At 36.0% G+C, this 26,521-nt stretch overlaps 2 protein-coding genes across 4 annotated transcripts in view; one reads left to right on the plus strand and one right to left on the minus strand.

Annotated features, from left to right (window-relative positions):
• The window catches only part of METTL4 (methyltransferase 4, N6-adenosine), a gene marked incomplete at its 3' end in the record, with an annotated part of 41,294 nt that extends 16,859 nt beyond the window's left edge, over nucleotides 1-24,435 (minus strand). For both annotated transcript variants that reach the window (XM_080821498.1, XM_080821499.1), the window contains exons 1-4: nucleotides 23,619-24,435; nucleotides 21,330-21,392; nucleotides 9,447-9,816; nucleotides 7,347-7,416 (exon numbers count right to left, since the gene is read on the minus strand). In XM_080821498.1, the coding sequence (XP_080677624.1) occupies nucleotides 7,347-7,416; nucleotides 9,447-9,816; nucleotides 21,330-21,392; nucleotides 23,619-24,011 (896 nt within the window). In that variant the 5' untranslated portion in view covers nucleotides 24,012-24,435. The remainder of the gene's footprint in view (nucleotides 1-7,346; nucleotides 7,417-9,446; nucleotides 9,817-21,329; nucleotides 21,393-23,618) is intronic.
• A 1,563-nt stretch (nucleotides 24,436-25,998) lies between these two features.
• NDC80 (NDC80 kinetochore complex component) overlaps nucleotides 25,999-26,521 on the plus strand; it is a 55,572-nt gene continuing 55,049 nt past the window's right edge. The window contains exon 1 of one of the 2 annotated variants that reach the window (XM_080821933.1): nucleotides 25,999-26,109. The gene's annotated coding sequence lies outside the window, so the exon portion shown is untranslated. The remainder of the gene's footprint in view (nucleotides 26,110-26,521) is intronic. The other variant, XM_080821934.1, reaches the window with a different exon arrangement.

The raw sequence follows: 26,521 nt of genomic DNA on the forward strand, positions 1-26,521 counted from the left end.
AATAAATAAATCTTAAAGAAAAAAAAACCTGTATTATCACCCTTCTCTCAAAGAGCACCCAATCTAATCTTTACAAACTAATAATAAAAAAAAAAAAGAGATCACTCACCACTGTAACTAAAATACAGAACAGACTGAAAGCATTAAAATTTGCTAAGAGGGTCCAAGATGGTGACACAGGAAGACTCTGAATTCATCTCCTCCCACAAACTAAATCTATACCTACATATAGAGATATTCCTCCAGAAGAAGGAGAGAGGGCTAACTGCACAGCTTCTACACAACAAACAATAAAGGACAATAAACAATAGGGAAATGTAGAAGTGTGGACACAAAAGGAACCCCACTCTTCATTAGGTGACCTACAGTAGAGAAGGATATTGATGAGGGGCCAATGCACAGACTCATCTGCCCTCAGACATAGCAGTTTAAAGGTCAAATAGATTATAAATGAAGGAAATCCATTTACTAACACTAGAGCCTCCAACAAATAGGTACAGAACCAATGCAACTCTCACAGAGGAACCAGCAAGCACCATTTTTACGTTCTGCATCTACCTCCATAGTGTAAACAGGAGCAGAGTCCAGGTACTTTACCAACCTGGTAGGGCCACCCCACCACACTCCAGACCCCTGTCCCACTCCAGCTCCAGCCATCCCTCAAAGACAGCCCCCATGTTGTATATCCCCAGTCCCCAAATACATTAGCCCCAGCTCCAGCCATCCTGCCAAGGGCAGCACCCTCCAGGACCCAACTAGCTTATGTCCACAGCACAGCCTATCCTGGAACATATCCAGCCTATGCCCACTTCCACTCCAGCAATTCCGCAGAGGTGGCCACAGCACAACACACCCCACCAGAACCTCCAAGCCACGCCCACTCCAGCTCCAGCCAGCATGCCAAAGCCATCAGGCATACAGTCTACACAGCAGGCAGTCCAACATAAGGCCACTCCTTCAATACCATGAGAGTTACCTCTTACAGCTAATTCACAGAAACACACACAGAAAGTCAAACAAAATGAGGTGACAGAGAAATATATTCCAAACAGGACAACAAGGAAAAAAAATGAGAAAAAAAGGAAAACCTAAAGAAAAGGAGATAAGTAATTTATCTGATAAAAAGTTGAAAGTAATGATAAAAAAGATACTCATCAAACACAGGAGGTGACTGGAAGAACACAGTGACAACTTCTACACAGAGAAAGAAAACATAAAAAAGAATCAATCAGAGTTGAGGAATACAATAACTGAAACAAAAAAAAAACATTAGAAAGAACCAAAAGCAGATTATATGATAGAGAAGAATGAATCCACAATCTGGAAGAGAGAATAGTGAAAACAGTGAAAAAAGTTTTTTTAATGAGGACAGTTTTAAGGGACTTCTGGAACAACAAGCATACTAACATTCACATTTTATGGGTACCAGAAGGAAAAGAAAGAAGGAAAGGGCCAGAAAATTTGAAGAAATAAAGGCTTAAAACTTCCCTAACTTGGGAAAGGAAACACATATCAGATGCAAAAAGCATAGAGAGTCCCTAATAAAATGAAACCAAAGAAATCCACCAAGACATACTATAAATAAAATGGCAAAAGGTAATGAGAGAATGTTGAAGGCAGCAATAAAAAAAAATAGTCATAAGTGAGGAAAATCCCATAAGATGGTCAACTCATTTTTCAACAAAAACTTTGCAAGCCAGAAGGAGTGCCAGGATGTATTTAAACTGCTGAAAAGGAAAAACGTGTAACCAAAAATACTCTATTGAGCAAGGCTCTCATTTAGAATTAAAAGAGAAATAAAGGGTTTCCAGACAAGCAAAAACTAAAGGAATTCACCCTGACTAAACCAGCCTTACAAAAAATGTTAAAAGATCTTTAAGCAGAAAAGAAAATTCCATGACTGAAAAACAAGAAAATATATGAAAGAAAAAATCTCACTCATAAAAGCAAAAGTCTAGTAAAGGCAGTGCATGAACCAATGAAAAAGCTACTACGAGGTTAAAGACAAAAAAGTAAACTCAACTGTAACTACAGTAAGTAGTTAAGGGATATATAAAATAAAAAGATGTAAAATATGATGTCAAAAACAGAAAATGTTGAGAGGCAGTAAAAAAAAGTAGTGCCTTTAGAATGCATTAAAACTAAAATAACTATCAGCTTAAAATAGAGTGCTTAAAAAATATCTAGGTCAATATAAATATATACACTTTATAGGAACCACAGACAAAAAGCTACAGTAGATATACAAAAAATAAAGACAAAAGAACCCAAACATAACTCTATAGAAAACCATCAAATCACAAGGGAAGAGACCAAAGGAAAGACAAATAAGCAGAGAAATACAAAAATAATCAGAAAATAATTAAAATGTCTGTAAGTACATGCCTATCAGTAATTACTTTAAATATAAATGGACTAAAATGTTCCAATTAAAAGACATAGGGAAGCTAAAAGTCTGAAAGAAAACAAGACCTATCTATATACTGCCTGCAAGAAATTCACTTCACATTTAAAGACAAACACAGACTAAAAATAAAGGGATGGAAAAAGGTACTCTATGCAAATAAAAACAAAATGAAGGCTGGAGTACCAATACCCATATCAGACAAAATAGACTTTACAACAAAGACTGCAACAAAAGATAAAGAAAATAATTACATAATGATAAGCAAGTCAACCTGAGAAGATAATGTAACAGTTATAAATATTTATGCATCTAATATAGTAGCACCTAAATATATAAAACAAATCTTAACAGACCTAAAGGAAGAAACTGACTTTAATACAATAATGATACAGGTCTTCAATACCCCCACTTACATCAATGCATAGATCATCCAGATAGATAATTGATAAGGAAACACTGCTCTCAACACATTAGACCAGATGGACTTAATACATATACACAGCACGTTTGACCCAAAAACTGCTGAATGCACTTTTTCAATGGCACATGGAACATTCTTCAGGGCAGATCATATATTAGGCCACAAAGAAATCTCAATAAATTTAAAAAGACTTAAATCATATTGGCCATCTTTTCCAACATGTGTGAAATTAGAAATCATTTACAAGAAGAAAACTACACTTGATCTTAGCCAAAAGGCCGAGAAGCGATTACAAGAAGAAAACTAGAAAGAAAAAGAAATATTACTACACAGCAAATGGGTAAACAAAGAAATCAAAGAGATCAAATACTTTGAGACAAATGAAAATACAACTTTCTAAAACTGCAACAAAAGTAGTTCTAAGAGGGAAGTTCATAGCAATACAAACCTACCTAAAGAAACAAAAAAAAAAAACCCCAAGTAAACAATCTGACCTAAACTAGAAAAAGGACAACGAAGGCCAAAGTTAGTAGAAGGAAGGAAATAATAAAGATTAGGGTGGAAATAATTGAAATAGAAACTTAAAAAATCAATGAAACAAAAACCTGATTCTTTGAAAAGCTAAAATTGAAAAACTTGAACCAGACTCATCAAGAAAAAAAGAAAGGGCTCAAATGAAAAAAGAAAGGGTTCAAATGAATAAAAGCAAAAATGAAAGAGAAGTTACAACTAAAACCACAAAAATATATAGGAGACTACATAACACAGGAGACTACCTAGAAGAAATGGATAAATTCCTAGAAACATACAACTTTCCAAGACTGAATCACAAAGAAATAGAAAATCTGAATGTATCAATTTCAAGTAACAAAATTGAATCTGTAATTTAAAAACTCTCAGAAAACAAAAGTCCAAGACCAGACTGCTTCTTATATGAATTCTATCAAACATTTAAAGAAAAGTTAGTAACTATCCTTCTCAAATTATTCCAAAAAATTAAAAAGGAAGAAATCTTCTAAACTCATTTTACAAGACCAGCAGAATCAAAGAACCACTAAAAAAAAGGCCAATATCCCCAGTGAACACAGATGCAAAAATCGTCTTCAAAATAATAGCAAATCAAAATCAACAATACATTAATAGGCTCATACTCCATGAGCCAGCGAAATTTACTGACATAATACACCACATTAACAAGACTAAAATAAAAATATGATCATCTAAATAGATACAAAAGAGCATTTGACATATATAACATCCATTTATGATAAAAACCCTAATGGAGCAGTTACAGAAAGAACATACCAAGTATAATATAGGCCAGATATGATAAACCCTTGGCTAACATTATACTCAACAGTGAAAAGCTGTAAGCTTTTCCTCTAACATCAGAAACAAGACAAGGATATGCATTCTCACAACTTATGCAACATAGTATGGGAAATCCCAGCCACATCAATTAGGCCAAAAAAAAAAAATCAAAGGCATCTAAATTGAAAAAGGAGTAAAATTGTTACTAATTGCAGATGACATAATATCATATACAGAAAACCATAAGGCTCCACCAAAAAAAAACTGTTAGAACTAATAAAATAATTCAGTAAAGTCACAAGATACAAAATGAACATATGGAGAAATCTGTTTCACTTCTATACACTAATAACAAGCTATCAGAAAGAGAAATCAAGAAAACAATCCCATTTAAAATTGCATCAAAAAGTTATACCTAGAAAAAAAATTAACCTGTGAAAGACCTGTACTCTGAAGAGTACAAAATGAAAAATATTGAAGATAACACAAATAAATGGAAATTAATATACTGTGTTCATGGACTGGAAGAATTAATATTGTTAGAATGTCTATACTACACAAAGCAATCTATATACTTAATGCAGTCCCTATCAGGGCACCTGGATGGCTCAGTCAGTTAAGTGTCTACCTTCAGCTCAGGTCATGATCCCAGAGTCCTGGGATCAAGTCCCACATCAGGCTCCCTGACTTGCAGGGAGCCCACGTCTCCCTCTGCCTCTCCCCCCGATTTGTTCTCACAATCTCTCTCTTGCTCACTATCACTCTCTCAACCAAAGGAAATTAAAAAAAAAAAAAAAGGAATTAATGCAATCCATTTCAAAATACCAATGGCATTTTTAATAGAACTAGAACAAAGAATCCTGAAATGCGTATGGAACCACAAAAGACCCTAAATAGCCAAAGTGATCTTTAAAAAAACAAACCTAGAGGTTATCAGGCTCCCTGACTTCAAAACATGTTAAAAAGCTATACTAATAAAAACAGTATGGTACTGGTACAAAAAAAAACACATCAATGGAACTGAATAGAGAGCCCAAAAATAAAGCCACACATACCCAATCACCATTTGGCAACTGCCTTAGTAATAACTGATTTGGGCAGATTCATCAGTAGATGCAGTATTAGTTTTCTATTGCTGCTTTCGGAAATGTCAGTTTCATCAAACACCAGTAAAGACTCAGGAACTTCCAAATTAAAGGATTCTAAAGAGGGATGCCTGGATGGCAGAATGGGTTAAGCTTCTGACTCTGGGTTTCGGCTCAGGATGTAATCTCAGAATCCTGAGAACAAGCCCATATTGGGCTCTGCACTCAGCGCAGAGTCTGCTTGAGATTCTCTCTTCCTCTCCCTCTGCCCCTCCTGCTCGTTCTCTCTCTCTCTCTCTCTTTCTCTCACAAATAAATAATAAAATAATCTTTTTTTAAAAAAGTATACTAAAGAGACACGACAACTAAATATAAGTAATGATCCAGAATTTTATTTTGCTATGAAGGAGGTTTCTGGGATAACTGGTAAAACCTGAATAAAGTGTGTGGATCAGATACTAGTTTATATCAATAACAGTACTATATCAATGTTAAGTACCTATTTTGACAATTATGTTATGAGAGAATTTCTTTGTTTTCAGGAAATATAAAATCAAATATTTCAGAGCAATTTATTTTCTCCTAAATTATTTTCAAATGATTTTTAAAGAATTATGTATAGATATAAATATTTATTCACACAAACACATAGAGAACAGATACATGAATACTTTGTATGGTTCTTGCAACTTTTAAGAGAAAAAAAATCCCACTATACAGCTCATAAACAAAAAACCATTAAAAAGCTGGAGATAATTGAGGAGATAAAGAAATTCCATATGAAGTTGAAGTCAAGGTAATAGAATTGTTCAGCCTAGAAATTGAACATAAAAGGAACTGTAACTGAAGATATTCACTAGAATGGGAGAGAAAAACTTAGTTTTAAAAAGCTGTTAAAAGGAAATGTTGGGCACCTGGGTGGCTCAGTTGGTTAGGCTACTGCCTTTGGCTCAGTTCATAATCCTGGAGTCCCGGGACTGAGTCCCACATCAGGCTCCCTGTTTGGTAGGGAGTCTGCTTCTCCCTCTGACCCTCCCTCTTCTCGTGTTCTCTCTCTCATTCTCTCTCAAATAAATAAATAAAATCTTTTAAAAAAAGGAAATGTCCTCTCAGAAATTAATTGAACTGATTACTCTAAGAGGTGACATAAACAAAAAAGGTGACATAAAACAAATTTTAAATGGTTTAGACAAATTCATTCATAGCAGCTACTGAGGAAAACTATGCATGCCTCAGAGATCGGGCAGTTCAGTTCCAGACCACCACAACAAAGCTACTATCACTTTTAATAAAGTGAGTCAAATTAATGTTGGGGCTTCCCAGTGCATGTAACAGTTATGTTTACACTATACTGTAGTCAACTGAGTATGCAATAGCATTATGTCTAAGAAAACAACATACATACTTCATTGCTAAAAATTGCTAACCATCATCTGATTTTCATTGAGTCATAATCTCTGTTCACAGATCACCAAAAAAAATAGTGAAAATGTTTGAAATATTGCAAAATGTGACATAAAGTGAGCAAATGCTGTTGGAAAAATGATACCAACAGATGCGCTCAATGCAGAGTTGCCACAAACCTTCAATTATTTTTTAAAAAGGCAGTATCTGCAAAGTACAATAAAGTGATGCACAATAAAACTAGGTACGCCCATATTTTGGCACGTATTTCTAAACTTTAAAATGTGATATCAAAGGAAGCAAAAACGTTGCCCTTTGGTGTTACAGAAATATCCCTGGACTGGTTCAGTCAGTAACCTCAGTCATTAATAAATACATTACTTGTGACAGTCTTATACCTATATGTCATTCTAGTGCAAGAGAATTACCTAATTAGGGGAATGAAAAATTGAAAATATTTTAGTAGTTTCAGACAACTTACATCTCAAACTAATACTTTTAGCAATGTAACCAGAATGTAAAAAGGACAATTAGCTCTTAGAAAAGTATGGGTGCATGGGTGGCTCAGTCAGGTAAGCACCTGACTCTTGGTGTCAGCTCAGGTCTTGATCTCAGGGTCGTGAGTTCAGGCCCCACGTTGGGGTTCATGCTGGAAATTAAAAAAAAAAAAAAAAAAAAAACCCAAGGTGTATCTAATAAACAATTTATTTACACTTACCTGTTACTTCTTTTAACTGATTTGTTCTGCCATGGTGGATCTATCACAATTACATCATATGTTTTCCTACCTGAAAAGAAATACACAACTTCAGAAAATACCTACCTTCTGTAGGTGATCACTTTAAAAACTAAAGTGCATTGACTATAGACACAAATATAATGGAATGCAACAAAAGCACTTACAACATTTATTCAAATGGAATAATTTAATCTAAAAAAAATTGAGATTTCCCTTATAAATTAGTACCACTGGGATTTTAACCTAAGTTCACTTATTCCTATTTTTGCAAAGACTACCTGAAAATAACTATAGCTCACTTAGCTGGACACCAACCATTTGTAAATGTCTTTTATGTCTTGACAGCCATATTAACATGATCCTTTCAAACCTAAATGGGTTTTTTTGTTGTCATTGTGTTTTGTTTTTGTCATTTTTTTGCTTTAGTTTTTTTAAGCTTCATTTTGAAATAATTTATCTTAAAACTGATACACTGACCTTGGTAAAACTTCAGTTTACAGGTGTCTTTTTATCTGGCCCAGGATCCAAAGCAGAATCACACACTGCATCTAATTGCCATGTCTCCTCAATCTCTTCCAATCTGGGAAAGTTCCTCAGTCTTTGTCACTTATGACGTTGACACTTTGAAGGCTATTGGCCAGTTATTTTATAGAATGTCTCTTAATTTAGGTTTGGTATTTCCTCATGATTAAAGTTAGATTATTAATTTTTAGCAAGAACACTACCAAGTAATCAGGAAATACACGATGTCAAAATGTCTCATTATTGGTGATACTACCTTTAATCACTTGGTTAAAGGGTTGTCTACCAGGTTTCTCCAGTTTTCACTTTGTAATTAGTAAGTATCTTGTAAGGAGATACTTTAAGACTGTGCAAATATCCTGTGTCTCATCTTTTCATCTACTATTTTGACATCTAATTACCATGATGTTTGCCAAATAGAAACTTTCTAGTTCTATCATTCCACCCATATTAATTAACTTGAATTTTACTGTAAGGAAGAGCTGTCCCTTCTGCTTTTTATAAACATAGGTATATTTTGGTATATATACAGTTTTACAAGCAATCAAAACAGTGCAAATTAAAATAAGGAAGTAATGGTTTTTAAACTATTAAAGTGACAAAAACCAAAAAGAACAAAAAGCAACATTCAAACATAACTTTCCCATTAATTTATTACCCTGTCACTTACCCTAAAGAATTTATTATACTGTGACATGAATGACCACTCATATGTAACATGGCTTGACAGAAATTAAAAGAAGCATTTCCTTAATGAACTATGTCATTTAATAAATTTAAAAAAATTTTTATTAAATATCCAAATAACAATAAATATCATATTAAGTTAAACTTTTTCCTACTTCATCTCCTAGAATATTATGACTTATTAAATGCATATAAATCCCTGACATAAGCAATTGATGCAGATGACCTTCAGAAGTAGATTATTATCATAACCATTTTATAAACTAGGAAACTGAGGCTCAGTTTTGTAACTGAATAGCTCAAAGATTAACAGTTAAACTTTAATATATGTGCTGCCGAAGCAAGCACTAACAGTTAAACTTTAGAATCTAAATTCAAATTCAGGTATATATGAATGTGAATTTCAATCTTTAAATTTTGTTGACATTATATAGGAAAATATTTCAAGAAACTTTAGACAATAAACTGGAACACTAGCTTAAAATGTAACTTAAAAGGCTACAGTGTTAATATTTGTATCTGAAGTGTTCCTACTTCACTATAAAGAAAAGTTAAATAAAATTGTTTGGCCAAGCCCAGCTGTATCATGAAATCTTAAGTAGAGAGCAGCAACTTACATTTGCTTTCACAGGGACCAATTACTTCTTGACCTTTTGTTCATTAGTCTCATTTTTTAATTTTTTCAAATTTTTTAAATGTTTTTAAATCAAAAGACCTTTAAAATTAAATTTAAAATTAAAAATCACACAGAGAAAATTAAGCATTTATTCTATCCTCATAACGTTGACCCAAATTCAGCATTCAGACTAACTCTTGACTTCTGAGGCCACAAAAAAATTATATTTTTCTAATAACATAGTAGTTACTTACAGTTCAGAAGTGGATGCATGCAAGAAATGTCAGACAAAAGAAAACTGCTTTTTGGTGGCACCAGGTATTTCTGTCCCATTAAAGTAATCATTTTTGTAATGCTAGAGTTGTTTTCAACAACCCGTGAAAATAAATCCTGTTCTGTAACAGACATATCTTCATCCATCAATTGTAACACCTGAAGTTCCATTTCATTCAGAGAAGGCAAATGCTTTGCCATTGCACATAATTCTGACAAATTGCAGGTATCAAGTGGTAAAGTAATGGGCTCACTACACTTGTCCCATTTTTCAGAAAGTGGATGAAGAAAGCCACTTTTGAGACCTTCTTGGATTAACTCTGAAGAGCCATCCAAAATCAGTCCCCTGATCTGTAAGAAAAATTTGTTAAGGTACATTAAAAGGTCATTTATATTAAGACAATTCTCTAAATAATGAAATTCAACTATGCTTTGAATATTTGAACTTATGGATTAAAATCAGTATTTTAAAACACTAAAATAATTTTATGATAAAATGTAAAGGCAAGAATGTGTGAGTATACCTTTGAACTGTTGTTTCCTAAATGTGGAATAAAATAAACCTCATAAATTCACTTACAATTAAATAACCAAACAATATATGTAAAAAACACATTCTTAAAAATGTATTAAGATAGATGGGAAATAAATAAATAAATATGAATTTGATAACATGAATATGATAACATAACATGAACTTCTAGAAGAAAGCAGAATTTCTAATCTATAAAACAAACTAAGCTTAGATCACATTTAATATTATATTTTTCTAATGATCTAATTTTAAAATAAACTTACCTTTGAATTTATATTTCTTAAATTGTAAAGAAAAAAAGTAACCATTAAATGAACATATAAACAAAGTTTTGCGAAAATACAACTACAATCATTAGAAAATTAAAATCTAAGTTCCACTTCCGGGCAAGGCAATACCAGAGGTCAGATTTAACTTTTCATCTGAAATTACTTTTTTAAAAAAGTATAAAGTGTAATGTTTTTAAAAGGCTTTCAAACCTTAGATGGATGCCAAGTAGTGAAAAATACTGGCCCCTAAAAAAGGAGAAATGAATGATTGTTCCAGCTTACTGCCTTGAGAAAGATTCCAGGCAGCAGCAGAGCAAAAGTTTTCAGAGTCCAAAAGTCTCTGAGTAGAGATGATGGAGCTCAAAGTCTGAAAAGATCAAAGCAGCTAGAGTTTGCAGGGCAGGATACCAAAGAGGAAAGAGGTACACAAAGAGAGAATTCTTAAAAGCTGCAGAAGGTCCACTCAAGTCTCCGCAAGGTCAGGGAAAGAAATGATGTCAAATGTTCAGAGGAAACAATCCGCAGAGCTCACACCGGGCCAGGAACAGTGCTCCCATGAGCCAGAATGGAACTTTCCTAATTACAAGGCATCAGGTAGACTTCTCAAAAGGGTACTGCCTCATGAGTCAGGGAAAAAAAAAAAAAAAAAAATAGCTCCAAAGACTGCTCTGGTCTTAACTAAAAAAATCTTAAAACAAGCTTCAAAACTTAAAAAAAAAGTCATAAAAGGATCAACCATTTTCTTTTTTTTTTTTTTAAACCCAGATATTAGGAAGGTTTAAATTCCTTGATGTTGCTCACACATTCCCATTGGACAGCACTGTTTTAGTTGTTGTTGCTGTTATTGTTGTTTAAAGATTTATTTATTTATTTGACAGAGAAGAGGGACACAAAAAGGGGGAGTGAGGGGGGGAGAAGCAGGCTTCCCACTGAGCAGGGAGCCTGATGTGGGGCTCGATTCCAGAACCCTGAGATCATGACCTGAGCTGAAAGCAGACGCGTAATGACTGAGCTACCCAGGCATCCCAGATCAACCATTTTCAAAATAACTTTCTCCAAGAACAAATTTCAAGAATATTTATAGGAGGGACGCCTGGGTGGCTCAGTTGGTTAAGCAGCTGCCTTCGGCTCAGGTCATGATCCCAGCGTCCTGGGATCGAGTCCCGCATCGGGCTCCTTGCTCAGCAGGGAGCCTGCTTCTCCCTCTGCCTCTGCCTGCCACTCTGCCTGCCTGTGCTCGTTCGCTCTCTCTCCCTCTCTCTCTCTCTGACAAATAAATAAATAAAATCTTTAAAAAAAAAAAAAAAAAAAAAAAAAGAATATTTATAGGAATATGAAAATATCTAGTACCCAAGAACTAAAATTGAAATGTTATACAAAAAATTTGAAAAATACCAGATACATAAAAAAGCAGGAAAATGCAACACATTACGGAGGAATAATCACTCAATAAAAACACACAAGAATAACACAGATGAACAAACAGCAGAAAAGGCTGGATAGGTTTACTTGCAACCCATTAAAAGATTAGGAACAAAAGTAGACTGTAATAAGGCACTTATCATAACCATATTCATATGTTCAAAAAATGTACAGAAAAAAATGAGAATGTTAAAGAGACACAAAAACTACTAAACAATATCAAGAGCTTCCACAGGGAAAAAAACTGCATACCACAGGAATATTGCGGGTTGAGTTACAGACCACTGGAATAAAGCCAACTTATTGCAATAAAGTCAATCATCTGAAGCCAAGGTCTGTAAGCTGCAAAAGATTCACCTGTATTTTATAAATCAGACTATATATTCTTTTCTATAATCATTATCTTTTTTGTCCCCCTTGGTGCAGTCCTCAAAATATGCTATTTGGACTACCTCCGCTGGCATCACCTGGAAGTTGTTAAAAATAAAAATTCCTACTCCCATACAGGAGATAGTGGGGTTTTAGTTCCCAGCCACCACAATAAAGTGACTATAGCAATAAAGTGAGTCAAATTTATTTTTTGGATTTCAGTGCAAATAAAAGTTATGTTTATACTGTACCATAGTCTATTAAGGATTCAACAGCATTACAGCCTTAAAAACAATGTATATACCTTAACTTAAAAATACCTTATTGCTAAAAAATGCAAACTATCATCTGAAATTTCAGCAAGTAATATTCTTTTTGTGGGTGGAGAGTCTTGCCTCCATGTTGATAGCTATTGACTCATTAGAGTGGTCGTTTTTGAAGGTTGACGTAGCCATGGCAAATTTTTAAAATAAGACAACAATGAAGTTTGCTGCATCAGTTGACTCTTCATGAATGCTGTTTGATAGCATTTTACCCACAGTAGAACTTCTTTCCAAATTGGGAGTCAATCCTCTCAAACCCTGTTGCTGCTTCGCCAGCTAGGTTTATGGAATATTCTAAGTCCTCTGTTGTCATTTCAACAATGTTCACAGCATCATCACCAGGAGTAGATTCCACCTGAAGGAAACATTTTCTTTGTTCGTCCATCAGAATCAACCCCTCATCCACTAAAGCTCTGTCATGAGCTTGCAGCAATTTGGTCCCATCTTCAAGCTCCACTTGTAATTCTAGTTCTCTTGCTACTCCCATCACATCTGCAATGACTTCTTCCACGGAAATCTGGAACCCCTTAAAGTCATCCCTTAGAGTTGGAATTAATTAGGAATTCCTCCACATTCCTGGTAATTTTGACATTTTGACCTCTTCCCATGAATCTCAAGTGTTCTTAATGGCATCTACAATAGTGAATCTTTTCCAGAAAATTTTTCATTGACTTTGTGGCCAGATGCATCAGAGGAATCACTGTGGAAGCTATAGCCCTATGAAATGTATTTGTTCAATAATAAGACTTGAGTCAAAATTACTCCTTGACCATGAGCTGCCAAATGGATTTTATGTTAGCAGGCATGAAAACAACACACATCCAAGTGCACATCTCCAACAGCGCTCCTGGCTCACCAGGTGCATTATTAATAAGTACCATTTTTTTAAAAAGATTTTATTTATTTATTTGACAGACAGAGATCACAAGGAGACAGAGACAGGCAGAGAGAGAGGAAGGGAAGCAGGCTCCTCGCTGAGCAGAGAGCCCGACGTGGGGCTCGATCCCGGGACCCTGGGATCATGATCTGAGCTGAAGGCAGAGGCTTTAACCCACTGAGCCACCCAGGCACCCCAGTAAGTACCATTCTGAAAGGGATCTTTTCTTCTGAGCAGTGGGTCTCAACAGTGGGTTTAAAAGATTCAGTAAGCCATGCTGTAAACAGATGTGTTGTCATCCAGGCTTCATTCTTCCACTTAGAGAGCAAACACATAGTAAATTTAGCATAATTATTTTAAAGATTTATTTATTTATTTTCAATAAAGAGAGAGAGCATGAGCAGGAGGAGAATTAGAGGGAAAGGGAGAAAATCCTCAAGCAGATGCCCTGCTAATCATGGAATCCATGGAACCTGATACAGGGCTTGATCCCAGGACCTGGAGATCATGACCCAAACTGAAATCAAGAGTTGGAGATTTAACCAACTGAGCCACCTGGTAGGTGCCCTAACTTAGCATAGTTCTTAAGAGAATGAGAATCTTCAGAATGGTAAATGAGCATTGTCTTCAACTTAAAATTACCAGCATCAGTTGCCCCTAGCAAGAGAGCCAGCCTATTATTTCAAACTTTGAAGTTAGGCATTCTTCTATCTAGCTGTAAAATTCCTAGATGCCATCTTCTTCCAATAGAAGGCTGCTTCATCTACATTGAAAATCTGTTTAGTGTAGCCATCTTCAATAATGGTCTTAGCTACATCATCTGGATCACTTGCTGCGGCTTCTCCATCAGCACTTGCTGCTTCACCTTGTACTCTGATGTTAAGGAGACAGCTTCTTAAACCTCATAAACCAACCTCTGCCAACGTCAAACTCTTCTTCTACAACTTCCTCATACATCTTCTCAGCCTTCATAGAACTGGAGTTAGGGCCTTCCTCTGGATTAGGCTTTAGCTTAAGGGAATATTGTGGCTGGTTCAATCTTCTAACTAGACCATTCAAATTTTCTCCATATCAGCAATAAGGCTGATTTCACTTATTCATATGCTCCTAAAGTTAGGACTTTAAATTTCCTTCAAGAACTTTTGCTTTGCATTCACAATTTCACTAACACTTGACTGAAAGGGACCTAGTTTTCGGCATATCTCAGCTTTTGATCTGCTTTCTTCACTGAACTTAATCATTTCCAGCTTTTGATTTAAAGCATAGACATGTTGGAGTTCCTGGGTGGCTCAGTTGGTTAAGCATGCAACTCTTGATTTCAGCTCAGGTCATCCCAGGGTCATGAGATCGAGCTCCGAGTCATGCTCTGCACTGGCTGTGGAGCCTGTTTAAGATTCTCCCTCTCCCTCTCCCTCTGCCCTTCCCCCTCCCCACCCCACAGTCTCTTAAAAAAAAAAAAAATTAGGAGCATCTGGGTGGCTCAGTCAGTTAACCATCTGCCTTCAGCTCAGGTCATGATCCTAGGGTCCTGGGATTAGAGCCCCACATCAGGCTCCCTGCTCAGCAGGGTTTCTGCTTCCCCCTTTGTCCCTTCCCTGGCTCGTGTTCTCTTTCTCTCTCACTCACTTTCTCTCTCTCAAATAAATAAAATCTTTAAAAAAAAATAAAGATTTTATTTACTTATTTGACAGACAGAGATCGCAAGTAGGCAGAGAGGCAGGCAAAGAGAGGGGGGAAGCAGGCTCTCTGCTCGATCCCAGGACCCTAAGATCATGACCTGAGCCGAAGGCAGAGGCTTAACCCATGGAGCCAACCAGGCACCCCAAATAAAATCTTTTTTAAAAAAATTTAAAGTACGAGACACACAACTCTTCCTTTCACTTGAACACTGGGAGGCAATTGCACGGTTATTAATTAGCCTAATTTCAAGACTGCTGTATCTCAGGCAATAGGGAGGCCCAAGAAGAGGGAGAGAGACTGGGGAATGGCTGGTTGGTGGAGGAGTGAGAGCACACAACATTTATCAATTAAGTTTGCCATCTTATATGTGTGCAGCTTGTGGTGCCCCAAAACAATTACAATAGTAATATCAAAGATCACTCATCACAGATCACCATGACAAATGTTATATAAAAAAGTTTAAAAATACTGCAATAATTATCTAAATGTGACACAGAGAAATAAAGTGAGCAAATGCTGTTGGAAGAACGGCACTGACAGGCTTGCTCAATGCAGGGTGGCCACAAACTTTCATTTTTCAAGAAGTGTGATATCTGCAAAGTACAATAAAGCAAAGAACAATAAAACAAGGTATGCCTGTTTAATGCAAAAAGGAAATATATACTGGATTGTATTAACAGCAGGTACTGAAGAAGAAAAGATTAGTGTACTTGAAAACAACACAAATAAAAGCATCCAAAAAGAAGATGACAGAAAAAATATTTGAGGAGGAAATGGCTAAAAAAATTTCCAAATCTGCTGAAACTATTAATTCATAGATTCAAAGTTCAACAGAGGAGGTGGAGAAAACTACATTAAGGACCATCATAATCCAGTTGCTAAATATCAATGATACAGAAAAAATATTCGAAGCAGCAAAAGATTTCTACTTTCAACTAAGATGGAGTCTCAGGAACAACAGCTTTCAAAGCAAAGGACATCAGGCAATAAAGACAATGAAAGAAATCATAGGTAAGCCCTATGAGTGCCCCCAGCTAACTGCCTGGGAAGCTTCCAGGCCAAAAGAAAGAAGAATCTGGACAGAGCCTAGGAAAAAACCAGAGCTAAGTAGACAAAGCAGAGAAGACTGACCCACTGAGCCACCCAGGTGCCCCTAAATCAATAGAATCTTAAAAAAAAAAAAAAAAGTAATGGGGCAGAGGGTTAAGCCTCTGCCTTCAGCTCAGGTCATGCTCTCAGGGTCCTGGGATCAAGCCCCACATCAGGCTCTCTGCTCAGCGGGGAGCCTGCTTCCCCCTCTCTCTCTGCCTGCTGCTCTGCCTACTTGTGATCTCTGTCTGTCAAATAAATAAATAAAATCTTAAAAAAAAAAAAGTAACAAAAAAGAATAAATGGAAACCTCCTTAACATGCTATTTGCTGGTCAGTCCAAAAGCCAGTATTATGCTTAGTAATAAAATCATCCCCACTAAGTCAGGATATATATACTGTCATATATATGATTTAATATTGTATTGTATTGTATTTTCTAGCCTATACATTTACAAACAAGAAATAAATTAGAGATAAAATAATTAGAATGCTGTAATTAAAAGTACTACTATTTTCAGAAGTTATAAGTATTACCTCAAAAACCCAGAGATTAAAAGAAAAAAAAAACCTACAGCAACTTAAGAAACTGGCAAGACTTTTATAAAGAAAATCTTATAGAATGACAACAGAAACTGAAACAAATGGAAAGACATATCTGTGTTATTAACATCTTAAAGATGTCAGTAGGCCCTAATATAACTTATAAATTTAACTTGATACCATAAAAATTCTAATTGCTTCTTTTTCTAACCAGAATTAAATTGATCCTAATGGGAAATTCATATGGCAAAATAAACAAAACAAAAACTCTGTAAAAGAGAAATATGGATAAAGGGGAGATGAGCATACCAAATATTAAAACATACTCATGTTATAAAACCTAAAAAGAGACTGGAAGATAGACAAATAAAGACAAAATCCAGAAACAAACTCATATACATATGTGTATATGTTGCTACACTTCATACCACAATGAAATCTAAATGAATCAAAGATACAAATATGAAATGAAATAATATTCTAGGAAAAAACATGGGAAAATTCTTTCATTCTTCCCCCCACAGGAAAATTCTTTTAAAGCCGTGAAGAAGAAATACCTTTTTAAATATGACTCAAAAATCCAGAAGTCATGAAAGAAAAAAAATGAATAAATTCAACTAAATAAAAATACAATACTGCGTATGTGGTTTAAAAAATCATAACTAATATTAAAATGACAAAATGGTAAAAATATATTTGCAATTTATATCATAGGCAAAGTACTAGTTTCCCTAATAGATAAAGAGCACCTATAAATTAAGGACACAGTATTTTAATACACAAAAGAAACAAACAGTTCACATTAAAAAAATACAAATAGTTTTTAAATGTAAGTAAAAATACTTAACTATACTAAGGGAATACAAATTAAAATCATACTGAAATATTATTTTTTACCTATCAAATTGGAAAGTACCAAAAACAATAAATCACATACTGTGATGGTAAGGATGTGAGAAAAAAGGTAAAATTATACATTTCTGGTTTGCTAATAAGATGATAAAACCTCCATAGTAGCAATTTGAAAACATCTATCAAAAGGTTCAAACCTCTGACCCAACAACTTAATTGCTTGAAATGTATCCTGCAGATACACACATATGTATGTATACAGCATGTGTATAATGTACCTAAATGTCAACAGTTAAAGACTAAGAAAAGTACGAAAGACAAGTGACATAGAACAATTTGTAAAGTACGTCTATCTGAAGGGAAAAAAGCAAGGTGCAAAATTGTATCAAGTACGCTACCATCTAAATAAAAAAGGAGAAGGGGAATATATGCACAAATTGTATTTCATGTATGAACGCCACCACCACTGAACAAATACATTGAGAGGAAAAGGCAGGCGGACTGAGGGATAGCGATTAGAGAAAGACCTACTATAGACTCTTTGTACATTTTTTTTTAAAGATTTTATTTATTTATCTGACAGAGAGAAATCACAGGTAGGCAGAGAGGCAGGCAGAGAGAGAGAGAGAGAGAGGGAAGCAGGCTCCCTGCTGAGCAGAAAGCCTGATGCGGGACTCGATCCCAGGACACTGAGACCATGACCCGAGCTGAAGGCAGCGGCTTAACCCACTGAGCCACCCAGGCGCCCTGAGACTCTTTGTACATTTTGAACTTTACAAATGAATGCATTTCCTATCTAAAAACGAAGTTAATATTAAATAAATTAAATAAAATGTAAATCTGATCATGTCGCCTGCTTTCAACAGCTTCCCACCACCCTTAATTCTAAATGTCTTAAGATCGTCTTGTAAAATTTCACATGATCTGTGACTTCTTATTTCCCCAGTTTCATCTCTAACCATCCTCTCCACATTCCACAGCCCAGCCACCTGGAACCTTTTTCAGTTTCTTAAATAAGCTTTATACCATCTTGTTTTTAAACTTTAGCAAAATGCTATTCTTCAGGGCGCCTGGGTGGCTCAGAGGTTTAAGCCTCTGCCTTCAGCTCAGGTCATGATCAGGGTCCTGGAATGGAGCCCTCATCAGGCTCTCTGTTCAGCAGGGAGCCTGCTTCCCCTCTCTCTCTGCCTGCCTCTCTGCCTACTTGTGATCTCTGTCAAATAAATAAAATCTTTTTTAAAAAATGCTATTCTTGGGCGCCTGGGTGGCTCAGTGGGTTGAGCCTCTGCCTTCGGCTCAGGTCATGCTCTCAGGGTCCTGGGATAGGGTCCCGCACCTGGCTCTCTGCTCCGCAGGGAGCCTGCTTCCTCCTCTCTCTCTCTCTCTCTCTCTGCCTGCCTCTCTGCCTACTTGTGATCTCTGTCTGTTAAATAAATAAATAAATAATTTTTTTTTTTACATGCTATTCTTGGGGTGCCTGGGTGGCTCAGTGGGTTAAAGCCTCTGCCTTCGGCTCAGGTCACAATCCCAGGGTCCTGGGATCGAACCCTGCATCGGGCTCTCTGCTCAGCAGGGAGGCTGCTTCCTCTTCTCTCTCTGCCTGCTTCTCTGCCTATTTGTGATCTCCATCTGTCAAATAAATAAAAATCTTAAAAAAAAAGAAAAAAAATGCTATTCTCCTCAAAGCCTAGAACACTCTTCATCACCCTCTTTACATGACTAATGCCTACTACAAAGACTCAACTTAAACAAAATCAGTGCCTCCATAGAGCTTTCCTTGACTCCCCATCCTCAGGTCTAAGTTGGACGCCCACCTCTGTGCTGTCACTATATCCTAGACTTGTCCTAGCACAGTGCTTTTTATGATATATAGTAGTTTAGTTTAATCATCTGTGTCCCTCAAGAACCTAAGTGCTGAAACAGAAGCACTGTATTTTTCTGTATTTCTACTGAAGTCCCAGGGATAACTCTGTCTGCTGTACAGCTGGCACTTAATGAATATTTATAAGTGAACTGAATTAATGCACTTACTGAGTGAGGGAATAAATGTATAAATGAATAAATGAATTAGATAAGAAGAAAGGGAGGGGCACAGATCATTCAGTAAAGAAAATAAGACAAGTTCTACTACAGGCTTTTTCTTAATATATGTTCCTTAAAGTCATCTACATATCCTGTCTATTAACAGTCCTTGTACCAACTTCAAACATTCCATTACAGCCAATAGATTCTAATCCCTATAAAATTGTTAACTGACAATAAAATGGCCATATACTTTTATTGCAATTTGCTACTGAAGCTAAAAGAGTTCAAATTAGATTTTATAAATATTCTGTTCTATGACTGAAGGGTTTGATTCTATTCTGTAGCACATGAATATTTCCCAATTTATAGCTATCATTAATAGTCAAAAGTATTTAGTGATCTGAATACATCCATGAATTCAAGAAATTCTATTCTCTAATTTCATTTAACATCTTGAAATTATTAATCTTTCTTATATCAGACCCTGGATTTTTGCATACTTCTGCAGTTTAATCTTGCAAGTGACATTTCCAGGCAATAGAAATACTTCGAAAATTAACAAACTACAGCAAACTTTTGGTATTGAAAGATTTAGCACTTGTGTATTCAGCTATCCTCAATACACATAAAATCCAATGTATTAATGAAAACCACAATGAAATATCACTCTACACCTATTAGGATGGCTTTTACTTTTGAAAAGGCAAACAGAAAATTACAAGTATTAGAGTGGGCAGGAACTGGAACCCCTGTGCACTGCTGGTAGGAATACAAAATGATGCAACTGCTGTGGAAAAGAGTTTGGCAGTTCCTCAAAAAGTTAAACATAAAGTTACTATATGATCCAGCAATTCTCATCTAGGTATATACTGAAAATAATTGAAAGCAAGACTTAAACAGATACTTATACACCAAATATTCATAGCAGCATTATTCACAACAGCCAAAAGATGGAAAGAACCCAAATGTCCATGAACAAATGAATGGATAAAAAAAATGAAGTGCAGACATATAATGAAATACTACTCAGTCTTAAAAAAGAATGAAATTCTGATACAGGAATGAACCTTGAAGACATTATGCTAAGTGAAATAAATTAGAAACAAAAGGATAAATATATGATTCCACTTATACACCTATAATAGGCAAATGCAAAATACAGAAGGTAGAATAGCGGTTACGAAGGGCTGTGGGAAGAGGAAAATGGGGAGCTATTTAACTAGCGTACATTCTATGTGGGATGATGAAAAAGTTCTGGAGACGGTTGCATGGTGATTATGGCACAATACTGTGAATGTACTTAATGCCACTGAATTATACATCTAAAAAGGGTAAAACAGCAGATTTTATTATGTATATCTTCCTACACAAAAGAGAAAAAAATCTTAGGTCCTATCATCAAATTAACTCAAACATGTCCAAGACTGCATTTACTATCATCCCTCCTAAGCCAAATTGCAACCCCAATTTTCCCATTTCAATCAAGAAAGTTAAGGCTTAAAATCCTGGAGTACCCTCTGCTTCCTCTCATTTCTTTACTAGATCCCCTTTATCGTTATGCTCTAAAAATACATCCTTCACATTGTTCATGCTTTCTTCTGCAACTATCTTATTAAGTCATCTTACCTATGGACAAGAGACTTTAAAACTTATCAAATTTCTAAACTTAACCAGTGTTAAATAGTAAAACTAATAGAAGTATATAAAATTTTAAGAAAAATTGAACTGTTTATTACTATAAAAGTAAAAATAAATCACTCCACTATTAAATTCTTTGATCAAAATAATTGCTTAATTTTTAAGAACATTCTTATTTATATTGGTTATTTATACTATTTCACATTAATCTTCCAATGTCATCAATGAATATTTCACACCTACCTTTGTATGATATTCCATAGCATCCAATTCACCTTGATTGAAAATGACACATCTTTTACGCTTCTAAAGAGTAAATTACAGAGACAAAATTACGTTGCCATCTATCACAATATTGATATTTTGAAATATATTGGTATTTCTTTGTTATCACATTTTCCATAGTGTGTATCTTAGTCTTTAAGAGGTTAATCGACAAGGAAGGTCAAAATCAGTGAAAAGTGTATGGACTAAGGAAATAAGCTTTCCCAAATAAAAAATTACTATTATTATTATTACCATTATTGTTATTACTACAAACTTAATAAGTGATATAAGGTCACCTAACCTGTATCTGCTATTAATAAGAACTAGTACCAATGATAAAATGTAGCACAGACATCCATGGAACACAAGAAAACTGTGACACTGTGTAATATTACTAGTGTCATCTATCAGTTGATATATATCATACAATTCTCAACTTCATTTATGAGGAAAGGAACTATTCATATACTATCATTTTAAAAAATCCAGTGCATTTTCAATAGCTCTTAATGACTGATCTGAGGGCTAGGTATAAATCAGATATACTAACACCATTCTGTATCTAACAACTCCACAGAAAAGAACATGTAAGACAGTGCAAAATAGAGCAGGGACTTTATACCTCTTATTGCTGAAACACGAGTGCTCACATGGTAGCATAATCCCAGCAGGCTAACAATAAATGTTTCCTGGCTGAATAAATAAATGGACTGAAGACTAAGGTAATTGAACAGTTTGTTTTAGCATATCAGAATTCAGGTAAGTTTTTGTGAAGATACTCACTACATACACTCATCTATATTTTTCCATATTAAAATGAGAAATTTATCCAACATAATAGTGAAAACATTAAAAGACGCCCATACTTAGTGAAGTGCAAATGCTTATTATTTTTCTGTATTAGTAATAGTATTGATAATTTATATAATATTTCACTGAAATCTCAGACATTATATATTTTCTTTCCTATGCCTGACACACAGCAAATAGTCAATAAATATTTGTCCAAAGGAAAAGAAAGACAGAAGAAATTACAATAATATTAAAAGTCCTATTTCAGGAAATGAGAACAATGTAATAAATTACCCCTATTATCTTCCTTATTCTAATTCTCAACATGCTTTCTTATTTAATATTTTTCTTCATGGATCTCAGTTATAAGATCCATGAAGGTACCAACTATGGTTATCTTGTTTCATCCCTGTACGTACAACAGCATTACAGAAAGATCCCAAGTATTTGTGGGTGAGTAATAAAGTTACTCCTACTCTATCAAAGAAAATGTTCATATAATCTATCTGAAATGGACTTTGTATAATCACCTCTGAACTCTTCAGAAACATAAAAAGTATTAAAGCATAATTAATTTGATCTTGAGTATAGCATTCTTGAAACTTCACCAAAAGACTGCACCAGTGTATATACAAATACATATGCTTTAAGAACATACACAATTTCCTATAGTAGCTTTCTAGTTTTATTATTAAAAACTTTATGAAATATCACCCTTCTTGCAAACTTCATTATATAAACTTATCCCCAGTGGACAGGTCTCTAAGAATCTCCCAAAATCCATAAACTGCTTTGGGATTTTGCAGACAAAGCAGCACATTGTTGAACAAAAGCAGTTATAAAAATATGCAATTAATACAAATGACTAGCAGAAAGGGCTTTTTGTTTTTGTTGTTTTGTTTAATTTACAGAGCATTCACTTTTGAGCAAACTTTGCTTACTTTTGAAATATGCAAATTTGGTCTTCTAAGAATGGTAGAACATTAGGAAAGAGTTAAAAATTACATTGGCTTGGGGCACCTGAGTGGCTCAGTGGGTTAAAGCCTCTGCCTTCAGCTTAGGTCATGATCCCAGAGTCCCAGGATCCAGCCGGCATTGGGCTCTCTGCTCAGCAGGGAGCCTGCTTCCCCTCTCTCTGTCTCTGCTTGCCTCTCTGCCTGCTTGTGATCTCTATCTCTCTCTCTCTGTCAAATAAATAAATAAATAATTTTTTTAAAAAAATTACATTGGCTATAACTAAAACCTTCCTACGCTTTATGGATTGTTTTTTAGACTTAGTAAGTTGTAAGATATTTAAGATATTGGTGGGTATTAGGGAGGGCACAGATTGCATGGAGCACTGGGTGTGGTGAAAAAACAATGAATACTGTTATGCTGAAAATAAATAAAAAATTTAAAAAAAAAATATATTGGAATAATAAAACTTCTTCTGCATGTTCTGTAGAAAAATAAAAATGTATTAAAACTTTCTACCTTCCCAATAGAAATGCAGTTTTCTTCTTTAACACCATCCACTGGATCTTCCTTTTCATTCCTTTGTCGGCATTCTTTGTAAACAGCTGCGGTTATATAAGGTTTGGTGACATTAAATAGCTCAGATCGAAAAACGTATCTCTGTATGAAGATTTCACAATTTCCTCTGGCATCATTATCTGGCTTAGTGGTAGAGTCAAAAGCACTAAATGTAGTAGAAGCTCCCAAAGACATCAAAGAATCCTTTTGAAGAGGATCAAAGTGGACAGATGAAGCGGGTTCATTTTTGCCGCAACAAGGCTCATGATGTTGGTGAATTTGGTAGTTTATGTTGTTAACGAAAGAAAGATGATCTAATAACCATCCTGGAGACAGCTTATGCACCACTGACATTCTCTTCTCTTAAAAAAGAAAGGGGAAAAAAAAACAACTCTGGAAATGAGGGTCTAGATGTAAAACCCAATTTTCCAGATTAACTTCTTAAATGTCCCGCATTTCAACAAAAATATACTTCACATACATAGGGAGATTTCGTGCACATGTACATAAACTTAACCTATACACAAAAGAGAATTTGACATTCATGATATGTTAAGGAAAAATGTAATGTTTTAATATAAACTTTTAATTACAGGGTTGATAATTCAAACTTTTCAGGCAATTTAGCAAAAGAGCATTAAAACGTGATCTTATTTATGGAATCCCAACTGAATCCTCCTGGGCCCTCCATACAACCTACTGTTCCTCCTTGAATCCAGCCACTAGGTTCACATCCTCCAAGTCACGAAGTCACTCAATTCTTAAAGATGAGAGTGTTCTGTCGAAGCAAAGAATATTACATTACCTATGTGAATTCACCCTTTTTAATGAGATAAACACCCTTTTTAATGAGATAAACCCATAATTTCCAGAGAAGTTGTTAGCAGATCAGTCCTTGTTTTTTCAAAGCACATTTGCCATAACAAGTCAGCCCATCAACACTGCCATACTTAACCACTGCTGCCATAGGAGTGTGAAAAACAAAATGAAAGACTGGTCTAGGCAGAGCACAATGCAATTTTAACAGATATCAGAAGTACCAAACCCTAACAAAATTGCAAGGTTATTGGTTCTGAGCAGTCCTCCTTCAGCAACTATGTTTTTTCAAAACCTCCTTTAAAAAAAAAAAAAGGGTAAAGTTCTGGGTATTGCCTACTAAATGTAGTATTATGAAGAACTTAAGAGGAGGGCAGAATAAGTGTTTTAACACTACAGCTAGTAAGAGAGCATTTAGATCCAAACTTCTAACTCCATGTAGTGTTAGCAGTATGACCATGGACAAGTTATTTAATCTCACTGAGTCTCAAATTCATCCATTCTTTATGATATCTCAGAAGGCAATTTAGAGAACTAAATGAGATCATCTAAGTGCTGCCCAGTGCCTGACACACAGCAACTGCTCAAACAAATGCTATTAGTGATGGTAATCCTGGTATTGGTCCTCCCTTCAGAGTCACCACTTGCGGTAATGTAATGGCTAGTGAGAGCAAGAAATTTAGTCAAGAAGACTGAAACTCAGAAAAGATGACATGTCCAAGATTACAATTAGTTAACCGCAAATCTGCTCCAAGAATCAGTATGCGGACTTTGGCTCAAAGCTTTTCTCCCACCGCCACCACTCTCCGGGTATCGGGCAGTACATGTCTCTGAGTTTAAACTCAGGGAAGCAGGGAAGTTCTATTTTAGCAAAGTAAACTATGGTGCTTAAATCCTTTCCCTTCTACCTCTCCCCGTCTCACCCAAACCCACCTTCTACCACCTTGGGTTCCTCATAGCTTTACTCTCTGGCCACCACTAGAGGACCGTGAAACCCTCTCGAGCAAACTGCAAACCCGATCCTTAGCGGCCGCGGCGCCACACTCGCTGGATCCTCGAAGCCGGCGACACCCACCCTCAGCAGTCACTATCTCCTACCTCACCGCATCCCCGTCAGAAAAACTGCACGACGTCTCCCAGACTTGCATCATAAAAGAAGCAACCCTCTAAAGAGTGGTCATGAAAGACGCCACTTTCATAGCAAAGGAAAGAAATTTTTCTACGATCCAACGGGCGCTGCCATGTTGCTGTACGGAAAAAGCGTTTCCAGGGCGATTTGGAGCTCTCCATCCGCTCCTCAGAGACCTAGAGCGTCCAGGTCTTCAGCGCTAACTTTAGAAATCCGACCAGACTTTGTAGGGGACGCTTGCACTTACCAGAGACGCCAGTGTGCTGACCGAAGCGGCAGGCGGCCAGCAATACGCACAATTCCCGCGACTGGGAGCGGCGCGTAAGTGTTGTGCACGCGTTCGACGTATGTGTTGACGTAGACGCCAGCGGAGATTTTAAAATTCGAACTGCGACGGCGGGTGGAGGGAGGAGTTGGGTGTTTCGGCGGCTTTTGTCCTGCTCGGTGAGTAGTTGCACAGGTTACAGGAATTCGGCCCCTGGGTTGCGTCACGAAACTGGAAGAAAGGTAATTAATGACTTTGAGTTAATTTTGTGCCGCCGAACTGTTTGTTCTAAGGGAGAAAGCGATAGTGCTAACAGCTTAGATTTAGAGGCCCTGAGGAGCAACGTTTTGGTGTCTGCCATTGTGAGAAGTCTCCCGGCCGAGTCTGTACGGGGCGCAAGTTTCCCGGAGTCCAATAAATTTCAACTGACAGTGACTTCCAGGGGAGAAAAGGGAGACCTAAGGGCACTCTGGTGGGGAGCAGAGAGTCTGGAGGGAGGAAAGGGGAAGAATTGATGGGAGCAGGGAGAGAAGGGACAAGATGAAGAACTGTTTGAGGTGTTGCGTTTGAGATACTGGTGTAACGTCCTAGTGGGTGTGTCTTAATCTTAAATTACATTTTAAGTGAAGATTTGGAATGCACATGTAGGTGAGT

The sequence above is a fragment of the Martes martes genome, assembly GCF_963455335.1.
Source record: "Martes martes genome assembly, chromosome: 13".
NCBI lineage: Eukaryota > Metazoa > Chordata > Mammalia > Carnivora > Mustelidae > Martes > Martes martes.